Source organism: Lutjanus erythropterus, chromosome 8, assembly GCF_056507025.1.
Source record: "Lutjanus erythropterus isolate fLutEry1 chromosome 8, fLutEry1.hap2, whole genome shotgun sequence".
Taxonomy (NCBI): domain Eukaryota; kingdom Metazoa; phylum Chordata; class Actinopteri; order Lutjaniformes; family Lutjanidae; genus Lutjanus; species Lutjanus erythropterus.
In genome coordinates, this window is record NC_139324.1 from 22,281,959 (window position 1) to 22,304,868 (window position 22,910).

Sequence of the window (22,910 nt, forward strand, 5' to 3'; positions counted from 1 at the left end):
CTCCTGGACCAGATGTTGATGTATCCATTTAGAGGATTCACGTGGACTGTGAATGAATTGACCAAAAAAGCTGAGAATTTAAAAAGTGTCTTTTTGTATTTTGTTGACGTTGGTGTTCGGAGAGGAAAACAGTTTGTGTATGTGTTCGATGTATCAGAGTGTCAGCTGGAGCATGTCAAGGACAGGATTCAGCAGAGCATGAAGACGTTGCCTAGACAGAAGCTCTACACCTGGAAGATGGTCCAGGGCTGCGCTGTCAGAGGGCCCGATATGTTGTGGTATCGAGGACAGCTGCTGGAGGTGCTCCAAGGACATGTTAAGGTCAGGATGAGACCCTCAAAAATCCCTTCCTCGTGATTTTGAAGACACTTTTAAGTAATTATTTAAGGTAGATTCAGCAACTAGTTGCAATTAAACAACACAGACAAATTTGTTACCTTGAGAGACAGGGTCCTTCAAGAGTGCAAAATAGGTCAAATTAAGAAAGTTGTGGGCTGAGCATTTCTGGTTAGACAACAAATAGACTTCTGCTACACACGGCAAAGTTTGTTTGGTGACACTTTTATCAATGGAAATCTATTTTATAAACACTCAACATTATTACTGATGTTATACTGAGGATTGCTACAGTGTAAGAATAAAAAGCGTGCGTCTCGGTAACAGTTCACTTATACAGTCCTAACGCACCACAGAGCATCTCTCCTGCCAGGCTGTTGACAGCGCTGTCAGATGAACATTCAGTCACACTCGACAGCAGTGCAGGAGGTTGTACCAGTGTCAAGTTCATGTCACAACTAAGAGATGTTACACACATTATAAGCTAAACTACATATACATGAAGCAAATTAAAACTTTGTCATTGTTGGTACAGTAACACATCTCTAGTATGTCTTTTATGTCATGTTTGTGTGTGCGTGCGTGCGTGCGTGCTACCAGGTACAATACGTGGACTCTGGCCTGGTAGAGAACATCCCAGTGGTCCATTTGTACCCCATGTTGCTGTGTGATGATGTTCCTCAGCTCTGTATGCCCTGCCAGCTGCACAGCATTAACCCTGTAAGAGTCTGAGTGTGTCCTCTGCGGCTGAAGCTCTGAAAGACATTTCCTATTCTCTAAATATAAATCTTACAAAATGTTGGTATAATTACTTATTTTTGTTTTATGTGATTATTGTAATTCTTATTTTAAAAAAATCAACTTAACATGACTTGAACATGGCTAACGCATCATAATGAAACACAGATCCTGTGGAAGTTTGACTTTTGGTGCCAGCCAGGTCTCTCTCCTGGCATTTAAGATCAGGTTTTTGTTTAGTTTGTAGTTTCTTTTTCTTTTCTTTCTTTCTTTTTTTTTTTTGTTTTTGTTTTTTTTTTTTTGTTTAAATCAGACTTTACAAATGTTGAAAACAAATCCAAATCTACAACGTTCGCACTTTGAATGACACTTCAACAAGAGCAACCCCCAAACACAAAATTGAAAAAACAGAAATAAAGAAACCAGAATAAATGCATTTGAAGACTTTTCAGATCACACCCAGAATCCCACCAAATGTTCATATATTCACAACAAAATCCCCGAAATCCCACTCCAAAGTCAACAGAACATACAAATGTCACTTAGTAGATATGCTAATGCTCGTAGTTATAAAATTTAATTGTGCTGTCTTCAAAAATGGTTGCAGTCTAGGTCACCATGACTTCAAACTACACAACAGAAGATTTAAACATTTTATTGAAGGTGGTAGCTGATTTCCTTTGGTTCATAGTAAATCCTTTCCGCACGTTCACTTCATCTTTTCTTTTCTTTTTTTTTCCCCTCTCATATGTGTCTGTCCGTCTTTTCAGGTTGGTGGTAGGTGGCAGTGGGATGCAGTGGCTTTGCTGAGGGAGATGTTGCTGAACCGTTGTGTGGACATGCAAGTCATGGTAGACTTACGCTCAAATTTACACATGCATTGTTGTTTTACATATTAACTACAGGAGATTTGGGAATGCTTGCTAGAATCACTTTAAATATGGTCAATTATAGTGGTTTTAGAAGTCAACTTTTCGACTAGTGAAGTAGCTGGTGACCCTGTGTGTGTCTGTGTGTGTGTGTGTGTGTGTGTGTGTGTGTGTGTGTGTGTGTGTGTGTGTGTGTGTGTGTGCGTGTGCGTGTGCATGGTAGGAGCTTCCGACTGACCCAAGGGGATCCCTCACAGTTGAGCTCTTTCTGGACGGGCTGAGCCTCAGCAGTATCCTGTGTCACCTCGAACACGCCTCCATGGAGCGAACCGTTTCAGAACAGAAGGTCTGAGTCTGTGTTGGATTCTGTTTTTCCCTCAAGATGAAGCAGTGCTCCTGTAATTTACATAGAAATACCTATGTTTTTCTGCAGGGACACTCAATGACGTCTCCCGCTTTCCTGGATGACTGGGACATTGACACTGAGGTATCTTAGCTGGATGAAACTTAATGTTTTAAAACAACCACAACTCATTTTAGCTTACTTGAACTATATTTACAGCTAAAATTTAAATAAATAAAATCAGCATCGATCAGTGGTGATGCAGACCAACAAATAAAATCATGTTTATCCAAATTACATGATGTGGTATGAACAATAGCTCATCCAGCGGCAGTAGTGGAAAAAAAAAATTCCAGAGTTAAACAGCAATATTACATTTGCAATATTAATATAATGAGTAAGTCTAGAAATTGATGCCGATGCTGTGTCTCCAGGGTCTGAGGGGCCCAGAGGAGCCAGTGCTGGGGCCCTTTACCTACCCAGACCTGCCACAGGAGGGAAAGCAGTTTCCAGTCCAGGTCAAGCACCTGTTGACCCCCAATAAGGTAACTATTGACCACAGAGAGATAAGATTATGTTTAAAATTACAAATGCACAGGCAGCAGTGAACTACCACCTGATGAGACAACTGTTTAAATGATTAGACCAAAACTGTCAAGTTCATTTTGAGCCTGCTAGGACCAAATTTGACACTAGAATGGGGTGAAGTTTTCCAAGTTTAGTCGAAACTAGATCACTGAGATCATCTGAGAACAAATTGCACACTGCCCTATAACTTCAGCTGACAAGTATTTTCATTATTGATTATACACATAATTATGTTGATGTTTTCTCGTCAATCATCAGCTCTTAATAAATGAAGCTTAACTGATGTTTAAACTGATTATACCTGATGAAATATCAGCTTTTTGCCGATAACAGATCAACCTTTATCCGTCTGTCCTGCAGCTGTTTCTGTGGCCTTTGGAGGGAACAGCTGGCGTTAAGGTGGATGGAGAGACTCTGGATGAGGCTCTGAACAGAATCAATGCAAACATCAACAGTCTGCCACAGCTCACCAACTTCTCTTATGGTAACTTTTCAATGTGTTCACAGGCACAAATGAGGCTTTAAAAAAAAAAAAAAGACTTGTCATTAGCTGGCCTTCAGAAAGTAACAAATTTAAAAAAAAAATTTAAATGTGGATAAATATTTTAATTATCTGTAAATGTATTGGTATTAATCTTTCATTAAATGTTCCAGTGGTCTTGCACCTTCAATTGGACAATTCATCTAAAAATCAAAAATATATTTTATATTATAAACACATTATATTATCAACATATATTTCCTCTGGCCTGTAGTGCTGTTTATCCATCTAGAATATTTTGGTGTGAGTTGCAGAGTTTTGGAGATATCAGCTGTAAATATGTCTGCCTTCTCTCTAATATAATGAAACTAGATGCCACTTGGCTTGTGGTGCTAAAAGGGCCCAAAAAATACATTTGGGTACAAACTCAACAGCAGTGTCTCTTTTCATAAATCATGACCCGGTTAATTAAGATAAGCCACAGACCTTGTTGTGAGCAGTTCCATGTTGGAACATTTTCTTTCTACCGATCTACATCGTCCAACTATATCACTGCACGGAAGGAAGAGTGCATTTTACTCATGAAGAGAGGTTACAGCTCAGCCAAGGGGAGCAGTATTGTTTACATCCTGTGCTGTCACAAGCGTCTTCAAATGTTTATTTTTTTCATTCTTTGATCACCACGAACCTTCTAGTTCCATTATATTTGAGAGAAGGCAGACATCTCTATGGACGGTATCTCTGCAGAAACTCAGAACAGTCTAGATGTATAAATAACACCACAGTCAAGAGGAAGAATGTGTATTTTTGATTTTGGAGTAACCCCTTCCAATGATTCCTCTGTATTACATCATGTCTTAATGTGCTTGTGAGAAATCACTGTTATGCTTGTGGTTTCTAGGCACTCCGTGTCTGGCAGAGTACAGTGATGGGAGGTATTACCGGGCCCAGCTGATCAACTTCACCAGCATAGAACCCATCATGATCCTGGTCCGACACGTCGACTTTGGCTCGGATGACACTCTGCCCACCAGCAAGTATGAACTTCACACACTGCAGGAGTACAGTTTTATTCAAATATCTCAACCGTGTTATCTCAAACTGTGGTACACAAACTCCCTCTAGTGGTACATGGAGGAATGTTAGAAATATATTTTTGAAATGAAATTAAGTAATTTAAAAATACTACAAAAATTTTACTGAAAATACATAAAATTTGATTGTAGCGTAATTTAAAATAAATTTTGTGAATTGTCTGTAGCTGAATTGGGCCTGTGCTGCTGTATTTTGACATTAGTCATAATGGTGGTGTATTTTTTTGCAAAAAGTTTGAGAAACATCTACACTGAACTAACAGCAGGAGTCAGAGTTTACACAACACTAGCACCTCTGTGCAGCTGTATTAATGCTGCATTAGAGACGACGGAAGTCAGAATCTCTGTGTGTACATAATTATAAATGTATTGTTCTGTTCTGTAATATTGTTCTGTTATTCTGTGATTATCCTCCTATAAGGCTGCGACAGATTCTCACCGAGCTGCTGAGGTTTCCATTGCAGGCACTTGAGGTCAAAGTCGCTGGCTTCAAGCCTCCGAGTGTCAGCTGGCAGGAAGATATGCTGCCCTACAGCCCGGGCTGGAGCGTGAGGGCTACAATGGACATGATCAAACTGTTACGGGGCAACATCACAGCATCTGTTGTGGTAAGAAACACTCAGCATGACTTTTTCACTGTAAGCGTGGGACTTCTTTTCAGTTGGTATCTTAAAACGTTATTGTGCCATATCTTGTTGTCAGGCGCAAGAACCAGAGCTCACAGTGCGGTTGTACAAAGAGGATGGGGAGTTGGTCCATCTGCCTCTGGTGAGCTGTGGACTGGCTGAGCTTGAGTGAAGCAGAGATAACCTCCTCAGCCTACAGGGTACAGTTCATGTAAGTCTTGAGGTTTCTTTCAAATAAATTGAAAATTTGGGTATCTCAGAACTTCAAAGTTAGTTTAGCTTAATGTTAAACATCACATTATTTTATGTCCTCAGATTTGTCACTTTATCAGTTAATAAAAAATAAGAAACAGTTAATTTATGATGAAGCTGCAGCCTTAGAGGCAAATTAGATCAGATATTTAATGTTGCAGTTATGTAACCAGCTGAGTCTGAGTTGTAAAACAGCTCAACATTTGAGCTGCTGTTAAAAGATTTCCCATCTCGTCTTTCTCCAGGTTTACTCACAGATGTCCTGCTTTGTGAACATCTTGATTTCATTCTGTTGTTTTAATGCTGTTCTTAGTTTTTACATATTGCTGAATGAATACAGTAGTAGTCTTTACTTTCAGTGTTGCAGTAGAGTAGTGATTTACTTGAAGTTTGGCTGTTTTGTTTTGAAGTGAGCCAAGTTGACTGAGCACTTTGTTTTCTATCTGTGTGACTCGAATGAGACAGACTCATCTGTGTGAAGTTCAGATTAAAGTCTTCCAATGCTGTTCAAACATTCTGCAGTGTTTTTTGTAAATAAATTCTTAAAGCTCTTCTCAATAAGACGCTTAGACCATTGACATATCATAAAGATGACATTGTAATACTAATCATCTGGTTTATCATGAAACTGGTAATTGTTTCATGCCTATTTGAAACCTTTTTGTAAGATTCAATTTCTAATTAATACCATCCTTATCAGAAATTTGAACAAACATGAGCAACTATCTTTGAGAAAAATTTGACTTTTTTTTTTTTAGATGTTTGGCTCATGTCCCCTCTGCTAATGTGGGATTTCTGACTTAAACTGCAGCCAGCCACCAGGAAGCGACTGAGATGTTTTGGCTTCACTTTTGGGAGCCATCTCTAGAGTGCTGCAGGAATTACATGTTTATTTCGAGGCCAACCTGCAGTCAGCATTGTTCTGGGTCCCTCCACAAAAAGCCAGTGGAATTTGTCCATTGGATTAGTGCAGAAAATAAGCTCTGTGGCAAACAGGAGTTTGTTTTGTTCAGCAAGATGATCTTCAGAAATGAACCCTGCTTAATTTCTGGAGCATGAATGCAATCACCAGAGGTAAAAAGCTAATGTAAGGCTATAAATGAGTCACACCAATCATGTTACTTGAACATCACAACCACAAACTGACTAGTGTTTGGCATGATGACATTTAACATCCCTGACATCATCTGAAAAATTCAAAATTCACAAGTGGAGTATTTACTGACATATTAAGAAGTCTTACGCTTGTGTAAAACAGTCTGGTTAGATGTCTGAAATAAGCTAACATTGAAAACCCACCAACCTCTATACGAGGGACTTGGAGGTATAAAAATGCCAACCAGTTTCCAGGTTTTAGGACTTGTCTCTGCAACACTTTGTAGTCCAGACAAGTAGAGTCCTGTGGCAGAGTCACACCTCAACAAGTCATCAAAACAAAAGATTCATAATTCCAGATTTAAAAAGTTAAAATTTATTTTACAAAAATATACAGTCAGCTAGGAAAATAAATATGTATTTAACATTTTTACAAATTAAAATTGTTGTAAACATTTAAAACCAAAAAACTTCATACACACCACAGTGAAGCAGTTCTGCAAATGACATGTTTCTGAACATTTCATTATTCCCAGGCCTTTACAGAAAATGTAAACAATATGAATTAATCTTGAAATATTCCAATTTATTAGACTTTGAATGAAGTCTGGTGGTAGATCATAAGCCACAAAATATCTGGATAGAAACAGGATTGTTTTGCGAGGCTGAAGATGGGATTTCACTGCAAAACTTCAGACAACCTTTTTAGACACAAAACATTCCCTGCATTCCTGAAAAAAAAAAAGTGCCCTGAAGACTTGCTTTGAGACACCGTGTTGCTAGGCCCTGTTGTCCACGATGACGTTGCCATCTTTGTCTTTGATCCTGAGCCGTCCCGTGGGGTAGTGGGTCTCCTGCCGGCCATCAGTGTAGACCGTTTTCACAGTGCCATCTGGATACTCCCTCCTCTTGTAGTCGGCCGTGTGGATTTCCTTCTGGCCTGTGTTGAAATGGATCTCCTTGGTGCCATCACTGAGAGACAGCACATGTTCACACCCTGTTAGTTTTCATTTAAGGTAAAATAAAGCAAAACTTTACAAAAGACCTTTTGCATAGCAGCCATTTTGACATGAGACACCAGGAATAAACACAGACGTTACCAATGATAATTAGTATCACTGGCAACACCCATGTTTCATATCAATATGGCTGCCAAGAAAAAAAAGGTCATTCTATTTTTTCAAGTCTCAATCATTGTGTTAGTGGGCACACGTGCACAAGCTTCATTTCCAGTCCCATAATTATCCATTAATAGATACGCCCACGTGTCATCTCATGCCTCTTTGTGTGTACACATTGTTTATACATCTGGCCCCTGAAGTTCAGTTTGAACAATAGATGGTTTGATGAATTAGAACTCTTAACAATAGAAGCAGTAAGATGAGCTGTCGCTGTGGTCTGTACTTACGGATTAACCTGTATGATGGTCCCATCTGTCAGCACGCTCTCCTCCCTGCCGTTGGGGAACAGGTTCTTGACCGTCTGGTCTGGGAAGGTGATTTCCTTACGGCCATCTGGGAAATGCTTTTCTGTAGAGGAAAGAAGAAAACGATGTTTAATGTACAAAATAGTCAGTACAGTGTACAATAAACTGGTTATGGACCGTTTGTCGAACAAAACAAGATATCTGAAGAAATTACTGTGGGCTTTGGGAAAATGTAAAAGGCATTTTTCACTAATTTCTGACATTTTATAGACCAAGCAATTCATTGAGAGAAGTAAATTACAGATTAATCTATTCCAAAATTAATAATTAGTTGCAGCCCTATAATATCAAGGACATCTGTTACTCTGAAACAGACCAGATCTGCAAACTGAACACTGTTACTTTTAGTACTTTGGAATATTTTGATGTCAGTTTTACATAAGTAAAACTTTGAAAGTGTGACTTTAACTTGCAACACAGTATTTCTGCACTCACTCTGCAAAAATGACTATATATGAGGAAAAACCTTTGTGCGTTTGTGCTACAGTCCCACTTTATACATTCAACTCTCAACCTGTCATTGATGACGCCAAAAAAAAAAGTTTCAGATAGGACCTGAAATCTCAACAAGCTGCTCACTACAGAATGATCATCAGCTCTCACCAGTCTGGTTGTTGGGGAAGTGCAGGACCTCCATGCCGTCTGGGTAGGTGATGTGTGTAGTCTGAGCTTCAGCGTAGAAGTAGATCTGAGCACAAGAGGCAGCCGAGTTAAGAGCTTCACCAGTTGATGAAGCCAGATGGTTTTAACATTATGGCAAATGTGCTCCTTCACTGACTCAACTCTTTTGTAATTGCAGTTGTAGCTGGTATTAAAATGACAAGTAATGATTTGCACAGTTTCAGTATTTACACAAGGAGTATATTTGTGTTTAGGAAAGTAGGTGGTGCACAGATTTAACTCCAGCTGTGTGCAGGAGCAAAGGACAAAGACCTTGAAGGTGGAATCACTGCATCATACATTTTTTTTCTGAGATTACAACATTCAGTGTGTGCCTCCTCTGATTTCCTGTGTTCACATCTCAACCAAGAAAATCTGTTTGGGAAAAGTTATTCAAACACCCCCTACCCTCTTTAAACAGTTACTACCCTTTACCAAAGTACGTAATGTACGGTAACTCCTAGAGTGTGGCTGAGTGTCAACAAGTGTAACAAAACTTGCAAACTTTTCCCTGACTTGCTGTAGCCCCAAACACACTCTTGGTTATCTGTTTGGAATAACTACATTGTTGTAAACATCCATCCATTTCCTGTGGAGCTTGAATGCTGTTATTTTAAGTTGCTGTGGACAAAAAGTAAACATCTCACCACTCTCTGGTCAGCTGTGATCTGTTTGGTGTCTCCGTTGAAAAATGTGACTTTGACGGTGAGTCCATCTGGTGAAACCTCCTTCCTCGTCCCGTTGGGGAAGACGATAAGGCGATCACCACCAGCCAAGACCTTCTCTATCTGAAGGATCACAACCAGCATCTTCTACTTAACATCTTTAACCACAAACTAACTCACTGCAAAACAACATTAACGTCAAGTAACACATTGGGGATTTCTTTTTTTTTTTTTTTTTTTTTTTTTTTTTTGGTATTTTCATGGACTTTGTTAACTAAACTAGAACATTTTGGCAGCCTTAAGTGCCATCCACACCAAGAACGGTAAGAATAACATATATAACAATAACTGTGGATATATTGTTGTTGAAATCATTCTAACTCAAGTGGATGACAAAGTCTGGACTGTAGCTTCATAGTTGTGATGTGGACTCAGCCTAGCCATTGTGCTATTAAGATTCTTAAACAATATATCTATAGTTATTGTTATAGTTATCGTTCTCAGTGTCAACAGCCCTTTATTCTTTGAGAAAAAAATTAAAGGACCAGTGAGTTGGATTTAGTGGCATCTAGCAGTGAGCTTGCAGATTGCCAACAACTCACCTCATCTTCCTCTTCCTAGTGTGTAGCTACTAAATATTTTTTAGTTTAGTGGCTGCTAAAAATAACATCTTTCCACTTTCTCACCTTCCCATCAGGATGTGTGATGACCTCCTGAGCTGATCCTGATTCTTCAGTCTCACTGCACTCTGGTTCTTTTGGCAGAGATTCGCTCTTCTACAATAAGATTTAAAAAAAACAAAAACAAAACACAGGTCAAGTGACAGAGCACTGATAGACAGCAGCATGTCCGGTCGGCTCAAACAGCTTAAGAAAGTAAATAAAAACAAATATTTGTGACTGGCCTAACTCGCCACACTGTCAATAGTGTCTGAACAGGATCGAGGCTTGAGCTTTATCTAGAAGCCTTATATAAATTACATTTGTTGCTTTTTTCCATTTTGTTGTCCCTGTTATATAAATAAAAGAATTAACTTTCTTTTCTTAAATTTGATGGACAGACAGAGCTTTAAAACCAGTAACACGTTATCTTCCTTTTGAATTTGTCAGTAAGTATACTGCAGCATTAGGAAGACCCTGTAGCATTTGTACAGATTTGTGACACCAGAGAAGAGAGACCAGCGCAAACAGTATTAATTACCGGAGAGCAGATGTGTGAGTTTTCTTGGTTTGGCGGTTTGTCCTCGCTCTTGCTGGCAGGTATTGACCTGTCCTCTGCCCTCCTGCCAGGCACTGAGGAAGATGAGGAGGATGAGGAAGAGGAGCCTGGCCCTGCTGCCTTCCTCAGGCTGCTCTTTATCCCTGCTGACAATCCATATAAAACATACAAATCTTGACTGGACTCAATGATCAAAACATTGGTTTAGTCATAAAACCTTTATATACAGACGGTTGATTAAATTAATTTGAATTTCAATATATCTGCAATATCTGATTAAACACTCACTCTGCAAAAACTGTAAGAAACTGATAAAGGAACCCTTCAGTTAAAGTCAGAAGGTTGATTTTCCACAAACAGCATCTTTCTGACGAGGCTGTCAGTCTAGTTTAAAGGCACAGTCACATGTGCAAATGCAGGGTGACCAAACGACCACACACCACCATGAACGCCACACATCTTTGCTATTGGTTGAGGGTGTGACTTCCTGTGTCAGATTCACAAAAGTTGAACTCCATATGAAGCGAAGAAGCAAATCCGTGTATGTGTGACTGTGCCCTAAACCTGTGATAACTGATTTTTAAGACCACTTGAGGACAGTGTGAACGCATCACAGTTACCTTTTTATACATCAGAGCAACATTATAATTAATGTATTAGAATATGTAGAAATCTCCTTGTGAATGGAAACTGTACCTGCAGCACCCTGACCACTGTCCCTGGAGCCCCTCTTATTGGCTGCAGCAGTGCAGCTCTGTGGAGGACTGCTGCTGCTTCCTCTGGAGTCGAGAGGGCTCTGAAGACAAAGAGAGAGAATTAGTGATTTCAGTGTTATTCCAAGATGAGAGAAAAAATCTGAGATCATCAGAGCTCCTTCACAGGTTCGGGAATTGAATTTGCTCAGTCAAAGATTTAAGGACCATAAAAGAGATGTGATTTTTAATTTAAACTGTTAAACAAACAAACACTTTGTGTGTGATAACAACAAAATCATAATAGAGTATTATGGACCAATAATTCCTCCTACACTGTTGTAGACACACTGATATAAAAAGTTTGGGCACAGTTCACCCCAGAATCAAAAAGACATTTTATTGTAGTGCTATTTATCCATCTAGATTGTTTTGGTGTGGGTTGTCATGTTTTGGAAATATCTGCCATAGAGATGTCTGCATTCTCTCAAAAGTAATAAGTAAGATGCCACTCAGCTTGTGCATTTTCAGATAGGAACTATTTTGTTTCTATTCATCCATGAGTAGTTGCACGCTTCCTTCTGCGCAGGGGTGCATTTGGTGGGTGTGGTTTGGTAGACAGAAAATGTTCCTGTATGAAACTGCTCACGTCAAGGTCTGTGGATTATCCTGGCAAATCATGACCTTGAGTTGCCAGGTCACGATTTCTGGAATGAGACACTGGTGGTGAGGTTTTCAGAGGTATTCTTTGGAGCTTTGAGCCCCATATGTCAAGTGCCATCTAGTTCTGTTATATTCAAAAGAAGGCTGACATTTCTATGCCCACAAAAACTCTGCAAGAGGAAAAATCTGTGTTTTTTTATTCTGAGGTGGCCTGTCCCTTTGATTCAATTTAAGTCACATCAAGAAATTAAGGTCTGAGCAAAACATCATATTGTTCTTGTGTTAATTCAGTGGAAAAATGTGACCCTAGCCATAGACAGATACTAAACTCCAGAGAGCATGAATATAACCAGTAACAAACTGTATAAACATGCTTACGGCAAATTTCACTCCTTTGGTCACAGATGACGTGTTGTTTTCAGATACTTTGTGGCCGTCTTTCATTTCTTTGTCCCTCTCTGCACTGACGGGGCTTTTCTTCCAGGCACTGAGGCGGAGCTTTTCCAACATACGAATCTTGAATTAAAAGAGAAAGAATGCTTAAAAAGACAACATGGCTGCAACTAAGTAATGATAGCAACGTGTTTTTTTTCCACATAATGCCAGGGGTAAATGGGGTAAAGGGTCAGAGATCAGGTGGGTACCTCGTCCTGGAGTGAAGTGTTCTCCTGGCTGAGGGAGCTGATCTGTTGCCGCAGACGGGTGTGTGTGGAGGCCCAGCGACTCTCCCTCCCCCTCAGCTCCTCCTGCAGAGAGCTCAGCTGCTGCTTCAACACCTGGCGGGGAGGAGGAGGAGGAGGAGGAGGAGGAGGAGGAGGAGGAGGAGGAGGAGGAGGAGGAGGACAGATTAAAGGGAAGTTCCACTTATTTTAAGTCATGTTTTAAGGATTTTGCATGTAAAGTCAACTTAATTATCCTGGAACCTGGAATTATGAATTTCTGATATGTTCTGTGTTTTGTTGATGTGTCACCTGGATTTCCTCTCGTTCCTTCTTGTCAGGCATGGCTCTGGCAGCCGCTGCGTGCTTCTCAAATAGTTTGCGCTCCTTCTGCAACTTCCTAGTCTCCTCTTTCTTGTACTCCTCAAATTTGGCCAGGTCCTCTGCTTTCATCTGCTCAAACTCCAAACGATCTTTCCTACAAAGGTAACAAAAAAGTAGACATAAATCACACAGGCAAAGAGAAACAAACCCGTAATTCATCAAAGTATTTGTACCCAAAAACGGACATGGTCAAAGAAAATAGTGATCAGATATTCATCATTCAGGGTCTCACAAAATTTGGTCAGGTTTCTTGCTCTTTAGAATTAAGACTTTTATTCTTATTCTACCATTTCTTTTGTAACACATTTCTTTATCAAATTCTATCGTATGAGCAAACTATTCCATAGTCACGTGATCTGTAAAACTATTTCAGAAATCTTAGAACCTCGCTGGAACGGAAAGAAAGAGACATTACAGAGAGTGAGAGAGATTGATCAAAGCCTATTAAAACAACAGTAAGTGCAGACAGATCTATCACCTGAGATTTTCCTGGTTTTTCTCGTTCTCCTGTCTGAGTTTGGCGAGGGCAGCGTTCTCCTTCTTAAATCTCTCTATCTCAATCTCCAGCTCAACCAGTCTCTCCCTCAGCAGTCTAGACTGGACCTGCTGGCCTGGGAAGACAGAAAGAGACACATACACATTAAACCTCATGTCCGTTTAATTCTCTCAGCTCTGGCAAAAAAACCCCACCACCATTCAGCAAAGGTGATTCTTATCATTATCGTCTGAAGTAAAACACCACCTTATTGTTGTTTCCTAGAATGGATTTTTATACAATTAAAAGTACATTACATGACACAATAAACTGAACCCTTTTTCATACATATGAGCATTGTTTAGTTTTAGTTCAGATTATTTTAAGCAGGCCTGTATGAGGCACTTATCACTCTTATCCCACCTAAAAAAATTGATATCAGTTGAAGCATACACTATATTGAGAATATTTCACTGCTTTACCTCGCCATCAGCCAGCCTTTTCCGAAGGGAAAACACTATTACATAAGCTAAATATCACTCCCTCCTAAGCTACCAAGCAAAAACTTACCAAGCAAGTGAGCAAAAACAGTAATTTTGTCATGCAGGACAAAGGAGTTGCTGGTCTGCCACTACCTCAGCACTAATTTGCTTGTTTTTGTGTGACTTCAGCGTTTTAAAAAGTTGGCTCAGATTTGCATTAGTCACATACTGCATGTGCAAATGAGTAGCCATTAAAAGTTTCTGAATATATTGCTGTGGTATTGAGGTTCCATGAACTTGATATCACAAAGTAAGAGATAAGAAAAAGTAGAAGACAGATGGGGAGAGGGGTTGACATGTGCTGGAATGATAAGTTGACCACCAAAAATGTATAACTTTGATAAAACAATTAATCATTTAGGTCATTTAGTGAGCAAAAATGCCAATATTCACTGACTCAAATATAAGGATTCCTAACTAGAAACAAATATCAACATCTGCCTCAAAAATCCAGCATCAGACAGACTGTTGCAAACTTGCACTTATTGCAAGTATTTTACACTATATTCTGATATTCAGGCAACATAAATCCATTAATTGAAAAACATTAACCATTTCTAATAAAAATAAGGATAAGTTCCAACAAATTGTCATACATCAACTGGGAACCAAATTCATGCATAAACTGTAGTGAAAATTTGCTTCCTGCCCTCTTGTACAGTTAGAAAGAAAATACTGATACAGGTTATGATATTTAAAGTATCTCACCTGTCTCCACCTCTGGCATTTTGGACTCAAAAGCAACAGAAGCAGCAGGCGGAGGAGGGGGAGGTGCATTCTTGGCCTTTGGCTTCAGCGAGGGGAACAACCTCGTCATGAGCTGGGAGGCAGGAGGAGGAGGATCTGGCTCCTGATTAGTTGAACTGAAAACCGTGCCCTTATCCAGCTCCATAACTTTGCTCAGTGCCACCTTCCTCAACAGAGTCCGCTCTGGTGGTGAGTTTCCATTGGCTGCTCTCTTTGAAACTGGACAAACTCCCTTACTGTCGTTGACTGCGGTGTCCTCCAGGTCGTTCCACGTGTCATTGTCATCAAACACAACTCTACCCTGCTGCCCGTCTCTGTCCCCTATCAGAGTGGACTCATCAGCATTGCTGAGGACGCTGTCGCTCTCCCCGTTGTCAACTCCTGTCATGTCTGAAGCTGAATCCCTGCAACTGTCCTCGTCCTGATACGACCGCTTGTCGTATGGTGGGTTAGACTGTGCAGGAAAGCAAAGGGCGCTGGGAAACGAAGGAGGTTTGACCGACACTCCCTGGTCTTCAAATCCAGAGCTGCCACAGGATGAAACATCAGAGTTCTGATGCTCCTCTTCTCTCCCACTGTCCTGTTGCTCTTCATCCTCAGTGCTCACTTTGCTCTTAAGTGTATCATCTCTCATCCTCATGAAGGAATCTGACTTCATGGCGCTGCTTTTACATGCCAGACCACCAACAATACCACCAACACTACTGGACCTCTGAAGTGCACCTCTGGGAGGTGACTTAATGGGGGTTGAGGAGAGCCGTCGCAGGTGCAGCCCCTTGGCAGCTTGGTCCATCTGAAGAACCTGCAAAGAAAAGAACATAGTCTTAAAAAAACACAAAATTACAGCCAACATCTCATAAAATAATACTGGAAAAAAAAACCACAGTCAAGTCTACTGGAAAATCTAAAACACTGTGTGCATCAAGTGGGTGGAGGTTTTTTAGCCAAAAGAGGTCAGTGGTCATTAAAATATGAGGTAGCTGCTGTATTGACTCAATATGTATTGTGATACAGGGGTTACGATACAATATATTGCAATATTGTAAGCAAGATGACATATTGCTATTTTCTAATGTAATTTTAGGAAAACTATCATATGTATAAAATCTAAGTTAAAAAGTGTACATTTTTGTGCATTCAGAATGGTGAAAACAGTTTTTGAGAACTGATACAGTATCACAAAACATAATAGTGCATTACTCAAGTGTACTGATATTTTCTTACAGTCCTATTAACTATGGACTGAAATGATAAGATCTGAAAGTTTATTACATCAGGTTACCTTACTATAAATTGGGATTGGTATTGAGAACCAGTGCTAACCCAGTACCGGTTCATGACTGGTCAGTACACTCAAAAGTGCGGGCTCACTTTATTAAATCTGATGAAAATGCAGCTAAATGCAAAAACTCAGGAACCAATTCAACTTATTTCTGCAAGTAAGTAACAAAATAACAGTTCAATCACGTCTTTCTTTTTTGCACCACATTATGGTGAGTAGTGTCATTAAGAGTACTGTTAAGTTTCTGTATTGATAAGCAGCATCAGGAAAATACTAATGCTACCCATCCGTAGCCACAAGGGACGGCCCACAACGACGGTTCATTAAACTACAGTAACAGATATTTGGCCACTTGGAGGCAGTAGAAACAGGCTGCAAACACTGATGACTGGTTTAAAGCAGTAGTTCTCAAATAGTGGTCCAGGGGCTGCCAGGGATTCATGGCACTCTGCCAGGGGGTCTGAAAAGTTTTCAAGTTCATTGATTTAAATTATTATGATATTAACAATATGTTAATATTTATTCTACAAAAGCCATCATTATAGCCTGAATTTAGTTTATGAATCACTACTCATTTACACAAACTATTTCCTTTCCACAAGTCCCAGGTTATGCCTATTATTGTTATTTTTATGTTTTCATTAGCTCTAGTTTATGTTTTGTATAATTTATATTTCATATTTTTATTGTATATTCTTTGAAATACCCAATACACATTTTGTTTTATGTTTGCACGAGACCAAAACACACTCTCTTGATGTGTGTGTATGTATGTTATGGGTATTCTAGGTTGTCATGGTGCAAATATTTTAATACATGTCTATTATTTTCTTAATACATTTCTTTTGTGTTGTTCTTTCACATAACTAAGTATAAGTGTAAAACAAATAAGCTATGTAAAATTATGCATGAGGGAGTCCCTGGTGTATTGAAAAAGCTGAGAAACTGAGAATTTGAGAACCTCTGGTTTAGAGTTGTTGAACTGCAGCTGCATGTTGTGACTATAAACTGTGCTGATGAGGGTGGTGGGAGTGAATCACAGTAACAGTACAGTTGCTTGTCAGAAACCCAAAACAAGGAGCTGAATGATGCTTCTCGGTTCTCTAGAACACCAGAAATCATGTACAAGTAATCGTGCATACCACTGTCTTTATAAAATATTAAAAGAAATCATGGGAGTGAACGTTTAACACTTGGACAAAACATCCAGGACAATTTAGAGTAAACAAAGGTGTAAGTGCAGGAATTGACAAATAATCACTTCACTTAAAACACAAAAATGAATAATGGGTTGAATAAAGCACCTTCATGACAAAGGAGGAGTTGGAGGAGAAGGACAGCTCCTCGGCCGCTTGTTCCAACAGCTCAAACTCTCCCAGCTCCATGCTTTCCAGCTGCCGGTCACACTCCCAGCGCCGAAGCTTCTCCTGAAACGACAACTCAAACGAATCCTGTGGAACTCCACCTCTTCCTCCTCCTTCTAACTGTGGTCTTCCTTCAGCTGATTCCACTCTTGAACCACAGCTTTTCTCTCTAGCTGCATCAGTTTCATCCTTCTCTGGACCTCTTACCATGCCCACCTGTTTGGTTACAGGGTTTGGCTGCGTGTTGTGACCAAAGTTCTTCGCAGCCTGAGCTGACAGACCCACTTTCCTATTATTCTGCTCCTTGACTTGTCCCAGTTGTTTGGTTTGTCTGCTCTCTGGGTCAGTTTGAATTGACTCTGATCCTTCTGTGTTCTGTCTTTGATGACTACCCAAAACCCTTGTCTGTGCTGTCTTACTCTCGACTCTGATGTCCTGAGGCGGTGAAATGAAACCTCTTAGTCGGTTTTCCTTGTTGAGTGTAGCGGTTTTACGCTGGACAGGAAGCCGTTGGACAGTGTTTGTGCTCCCTCTCTGGAGAGCTGCAGGCTCTGAGTTGCTCCGAGAGATTACTCTGGCCTGGAGCTGTGGTTTGGGGTCCTTCTTCAGCTCAGTTTTTGGTACTGAGGCTTTGCGATTGTTGGTAAATCTTGAGAGGCCCTCGCCTCGCTTCAGAAAGGCCCTCTTGGGAGGGGCTTGTACAGCTTCAGCTCCATTTTTGTTCTGTTAACATGAGGAGACAGATTGTGAATAATCTGAATTTGGATGTTTGTTGCATGAAGAAAAATGATATTGTAGCAACTATAAAGTCTTCCTTCCATAAATAATGGTGCATTTATTAAAAAAAAATAAATGCAACACCTCTGTTTTTGCTCCCATTGTTCTTGAGATAAGGCTTTAAAAAAAACTTTACTGTTTCTGTGCAGAAAAAGGTTCATTTCTGTGAAATTTTGTGCACAGATTTGTTCAAATCTGTTAGTGAGCATTTCTCCTTTGCGAACATAATTCAGACACCTGACTGCTGTGGCATTTAGAGATGGTGAGTAAACAACATAATTATTGTACAGGTGTATCTTGGACTTTTCACAAAAAAGGCCACTCCAAACTGTGTAGTTTCACCATCTTTATTAGGTACTGAACTATGACTTTTTCACAGAGGGCTACGCGTATCATTTTTTTTATCAGTTTTAAATGGGAACAAAAACAGAAGTGTTGTGTTTATATAGTTTGTATTTATATTTACACACAGTCAGTTTGTGCTGAGATTGTCTCTCAGGTGTGCTATAAATCAAATTAAAGTTGTCAGAAGTATCAATACTTTTTCAGAACCACATGTTTAAAAACAATATAATACTAACATCTCATAGTACTGAAAATACCAAACCTACAAAAAATTATTTAAGTGCTCTTTCAAGACGTCTTAAAAAGTCTGGTACTGTGACAACACTAAATCAGATGCATGTCTCATAATTAAAAGACTGGCAATCTTAAGAACTTTGCTTACAAAACTCTCCTGCTTTGAAGAACACAGTGCAGTGCAGTGTTTTAGTACTGATGATTTACTTTTTATTGTTCATATGGAGACTCTTGTTATATTCTCTGACCTGCTGTTGCCGGGTAGACTCCAGCCTCTGCTCCTCCAGCCTCAGCTGCTCCTCCAACAACTCTTCAAACGTCTTCTTCTGACCACCAATAGGTCTGGAAAGGGGCACAGACACACACAAGGCAAATGTATCCATAGAGTTAAGTTTGTCAAGAATAAAACACTCGTACAAAATAGAAAACACAAGAGACACACTGGTATCTGTCTGCTGCATGACTTGCATGGTTGATCTCTTCAAGAGAATCTTGTTTAAACAGTTTATAATATTGGAATATTGTATTTACCTGTCATGGAAGATTTTATCTTCTTTTCTGCTGTTGTCTTCAGTTAAAGCCACACCATTACTTGGTATTAACGTGTTATCATGCGCTTGAAAAGAGCTAATATTGCTGATCTGTTCCTGATCATCTCCTTGACAGCTCCATGTGCCTGTCAGAAACATACTGTTAGAATTTCACACTCAGGTGATTTATCACCACGATCATGTCAACAATCTGATGAAAGTAAGGATAGGCTTGTGCCGGCTGCTGTACTCTAAATGCACATTAAAAAATTGTACAAATTCTGTTGACACCTTGGACTTAAACATTTTTTCTCACCTTCTTCCTCATCATCCACCTCCACATAATTTTGACCTCTTGGGAGCTGCTCCTGTCTTCCCGCTGATGAGCGGTCTTGTTCCTGTCGGAGGCAACAGGTGGAGCCCTGTATGACCCCACTGCAGTTCACAGTGGGGCTGCATATGTTCTCTGTGTAAAGATGGGCTCCCTGGAGTGAGTTCTCCCCCATTTCTGCTCCTGACAGCTCTAAAATTTCTGTGTGATCTGTAACATACACAGAGAGGGAAGCAGGGTAAGTATGTATCACTCCCTAATGAAAATATTTTATAACTTAAGTGAAACAAATGATTACATTTGCAGTTATTCTGGCCATTTCTTTCTTACCTGCTCTGCATTCCTGGGATCCATTCATCTTTCCCAGCAGCCTCTGCTGCTCCTCCTGGAGGCGAAGCAGCTCTTCCAACTGATGGGCTTTTAGCTGCTCCTGCATGTGCTGCTGCCATTTTCTCAACTGTAGAAACACATATTATATTCTAAGACTAGTGACCGGAAAAAATAAGTGAACATCTGAAAACAGTTTTGCTGTAATAGTGTTAGATTTGGTTAGGTCATCCATCTTTGCTCTCTATATCTTAGCCTTTCTTACTGTCAGGTGTGCATGAACTACAGGTTATATAAACATCTTTTTCAAGTACAAAAATGTGAAATTATTGGTTATTTTATTGGTTTCAGCCATGAAAAGCAAGTAATTATTGAATATCAGTATCAGCTGACAAAAATTCATATTGTGCATCCCTATAAATTGTCTCATACTAAACAGTACAACGAACAGTGAGATTCAGTTTCTGCATTTAAGCAATACTAGTATAAGGAACAGTGGGAAGCTGCTGTGCAGTACCCAGTAATACCTGGCACTAACTCTCAGGTATTCTGCTTTGACTGTTTGCCTAAATTTCTTCAGTCATCATCGTCTTTGTTAGGGATGTTAAGACATTTCTCCTGTCCTAAATGACAGCAAATCTCATTTCAAACCATTACTGGCTAGTTTTAAATATATATGTTAATGTAAAGAATAATGCAGTTGAATGATATAATCTCTGACATACTGTACCCTGCTTTCCCTAAAATACCATGTTCTGAAATCTACAGCAGAATCAAATTATTTTTTCTAGTTCCTTAATAATAAAAATTCCATCTAAAAGAACACCTTACTAGCGAAGATAATCATGTACATTATATTGTAATTTGTTTGGAATAATGAGATTATACATGACTTTTCTTTGGTTTTATATTGGCCTTACAATGCAGCCATCTGCCACCCTGCTCTCTGGATAGCACCCATAAAAAACACCTGTATCGGTCGACCACTAATCCACTGTATCTCTGTGATTTTTCATTACGTGTAAAAACATTTCAGATACTGTTGATACACTACTCAGACACTTGGCTTCAGATTGCCACACTGAACACAGTGCGTACTGAACCTGTGACCTCAATTAATGGCCATGTGAGGCTCACATTAATTTTACCTCAGTCTTTTCCAACATGAAAAATTATTTGCCGCCCACCACAAGTGTGCACAGCACACAATAAGTGATCATATTAAAACTGAAAACTGATTTGCATGCAAATACCTCTGTCACTATCTGTGTCCTCATCGATATAAATAGCCATAAGAGAGAAGATACTAAAAATAGCCGGGTTTTGAAAAGCATAGTATTTTATGTCTGCTGCATCTGCCAGTGGGCCATCATGATAAGATTAGGCATAATAACATGTTAATTCCACTACTGGAGAGAATTCATGTTTTCTGTAATTAAGCAAAGGAAGTTATATGCATATATTGGTATTAGCATCAGCAATCTGCCAAAATGAGCTGGAAAATATTGATAAAAATCCAATAATGTGCTTCCCTACAAAAGGACCTTCTTCCAGTATCAACAGAATATATCACATGATCTATTTAGGCTGGAAAATCAGTTAAGTAGTCAAGACGATTTCCATCATCAGGTTACATCGTAGAGCTGTCAATTTGAAAAATTCATTATAGTGTTAATTTTAACAACCAGTTAATGTATTAAAAACTCAATATATTATTACAGTAACAGGCATATTTGTCCCAGCCCTAACAGAAACAGTATCAAATGTAGAACCCCAGACTGTGAAACGCAATAATGCACTTACCTGTTCCAGCTTCATCATTATAGGCAGATCCTGTGATTTGCTCCCCATCTCATGCAAACTGTCCAACTCTCCATCTGAATTTCTCGGAGGCACGGAGAACAGACCGTTCACTGGCCTGTCAGCTCCATCCCTCTCTCCTCCAGCTGACTGGGCAGGCCCATCCACAAGGTAGCTGCTGTCTGCGGAGGCGGGCAGGGGGGCGAAGTCGGAGGCAAAGGAGTCGTCTGGCCCGCGGGACGGGGATCTCACAACGGAGGTGTGCCGCAGGGAGCCAGCCAAGTCCGGACAGGGGCTTAGGATCACCCCGGCTCTGGTGCTACTTGGCAACCACCGGGCCAGGAAATCAGCCTGGGAGTACTGAAGCCCAGCTGGAGATGACATGGTGATCGCGCTGTCTCAAGCAGGGCTCCCTAATCCAGGATTTGAACGACAGATTATGGTGTCAGGTTAAGAGTTAATCACACCGTGAACAAACACCGTCCAACACGCTATAGATGCTACCCAGATCCAAGAAAACGGACTATATATAGCAACCGATTTACTTTCAAATAACCTTAGCTATTTGTATAGCTATCTGGCCTCGACTGGTCAAACGTTACACCATCTCATGTCACGATAGCAGAGTGTCGGTTTTAAATGAGCGTCTGTTTGGTTAGCAACAGCATATTAGATTAACCTATGGGTTAGCTACTTACGGAGTCAAACCGGCTGAATCATGGACAGTGTGACAACACTCATGACACGGAGCCAACTATAGCAAATAGCCTGATGGAGCTCTTGATACGTGTCTGTCCATTTTCGGTGAATTTAAAAGGCTTGGCTTCCTTGGTGATAGTAATTTGCCTGTTGTTAGCAGGCTGCCTTTTACTTGAGATAGAAAAAAGTTTGTTTACAGGTGTTACGCTGTAGTAACGAGGCAGAGAAGTTTGCGACATTAATGAAAAGTGTCATAATACAAGTGATTTACCTGTAACATAGGCGAAAAGTGGTGTTACCGCGGTGAAAGCGGGCGTTATAGAAACACAACAGACAAAAGTTTCGAAGCCTGCCGCCATATCAAAACAAAGCCCGCGAGAGTTAAAAAACACGACGGCAAATCACTTGTTGCATTATGGGTAGTGTAGTTTAGCCGTGTTTTCAACTTTTGAGTCTGCTAATTTTATCTAAATTTGGCCTTTGTGGTCATATAAACAACTGAAATACTTAATTTTTTTATAGAGTACAAGTTTTTAGAAATTTTAAAGCGACATTTGTTTAAAATTAGCTTCGAATTATATCCGGTTTAACGGCGCTTCGCAAAAGTA

At 39.9% G+C, this 22,910-nt stretch overlaps 2 protein-coding genes across 3 annotated transcripts in view; one reads left to right on the top strand and one right to left on the bottom strand.

Moving 5' to 3' along the window:
• The window catches only part of rnf17 (ring finger protein 17), a 29,549-nt gene extending 23,747 nt beyond the window's left edge, over window positions 1-5,802 (top strand). Inside the window, exons 28-38 of the mRNA XM_084724914.1 lie at window positions 158-321; window positions 937-1,056; window positions 1,845-1,925; window positions 2,167-2,289; window positions 2,377-2,430; window positions 2,721-2,831; window positions 3,235-3,358; window positions 4,257-4,392; window positions 4,871-5,057; window positions 5,152-5,286; window positions 5,573-5,802. Coding sequence (XP_084581040.1) covers window positions 158-321; window positions 937-1,056; window positions 1,845-1,925; window positions 2,167-2,289; window positions 2,377-2,430; window positions 2,721-2,831; window positions 3,235-3,358; window positions 4,257-4,392; window positions 4,871-5,057; window positions 5,152-5,247 — 1,196 coding nt within the window. The 3' untranslated portion in view covers window positions 5,248-5,286; window positions 5,573-5,802. The remainder of the gene's footprint in view (window positions 1-157; window positions 322-936; window positions 1,057-1,844; window positions 1,926-2,166; window positions 2,290-2,376; window positions 2,431-2,720; window positions 2,832-3,234; window positions 3,359-4,256; window positions 4,393-4,870; window positions 5,058-5,151; window positions 5,287-5,572) is intronic.
• Window positions 5,803-6,775: 973 nt separating this feature from the next.
• Window positions 6,776-22,676, bottom strand: cpap (centrosome assembly and centriole elongation protein). Of its 2 annotated transcripts, XM_084724920.1 has the most exons (19): window positions 22,574-22,676; window positions 21,607-21,974; window positions 19,807-19,933; window positions 19,462-19,686; window positions 19,147-19,291; window positions 18,864-18,957; window positions 17,200-17,982; window positions 14,575-15,415; window positions 13,328-13,460; window positions 12,778-12,943; window positions 12,451-12,582; window positions 12,185-12,322; window positions 11,148-11,247; window positions 10,434-10,597; window positions 9,920-10,009; window positions 9,216-9,356; window positions 8,512-8,596; window positions 7,831-7,951; window positions 6,776-7,394 (listed from the first exon to the last, which is right to left on the bottom strand). In XM_084724920.1, exons 1-19 carry the CDS (start codon window positions 22,659-22,661, stop codon window positions 7,202-7,204), a joined length of 4,134 nt encoding a protein of 1,377 aa, XP_084581046.1. In that variant the 5' UTR covers window positions 22,662-22,676; the 3' UTR covers window positions 6,776-7,201. The 2 variants fall into 2 exon arrangements, with proteins under 2 accessions (XP_084581046.1, XP_084581045.1); XM_084724919.1 differs by lacking the exons at window positions 19,462-19,686; window positions 19,807-19,933; window positions 21,607-21,974; window positions 22,574-22,676 and having other exon boundaries at window positions 10,434-10,594; window positions 19,147-19,319.
• Between the last annotated feature and the right edge of the window lie 234 nt (window positions 22,677-22,910).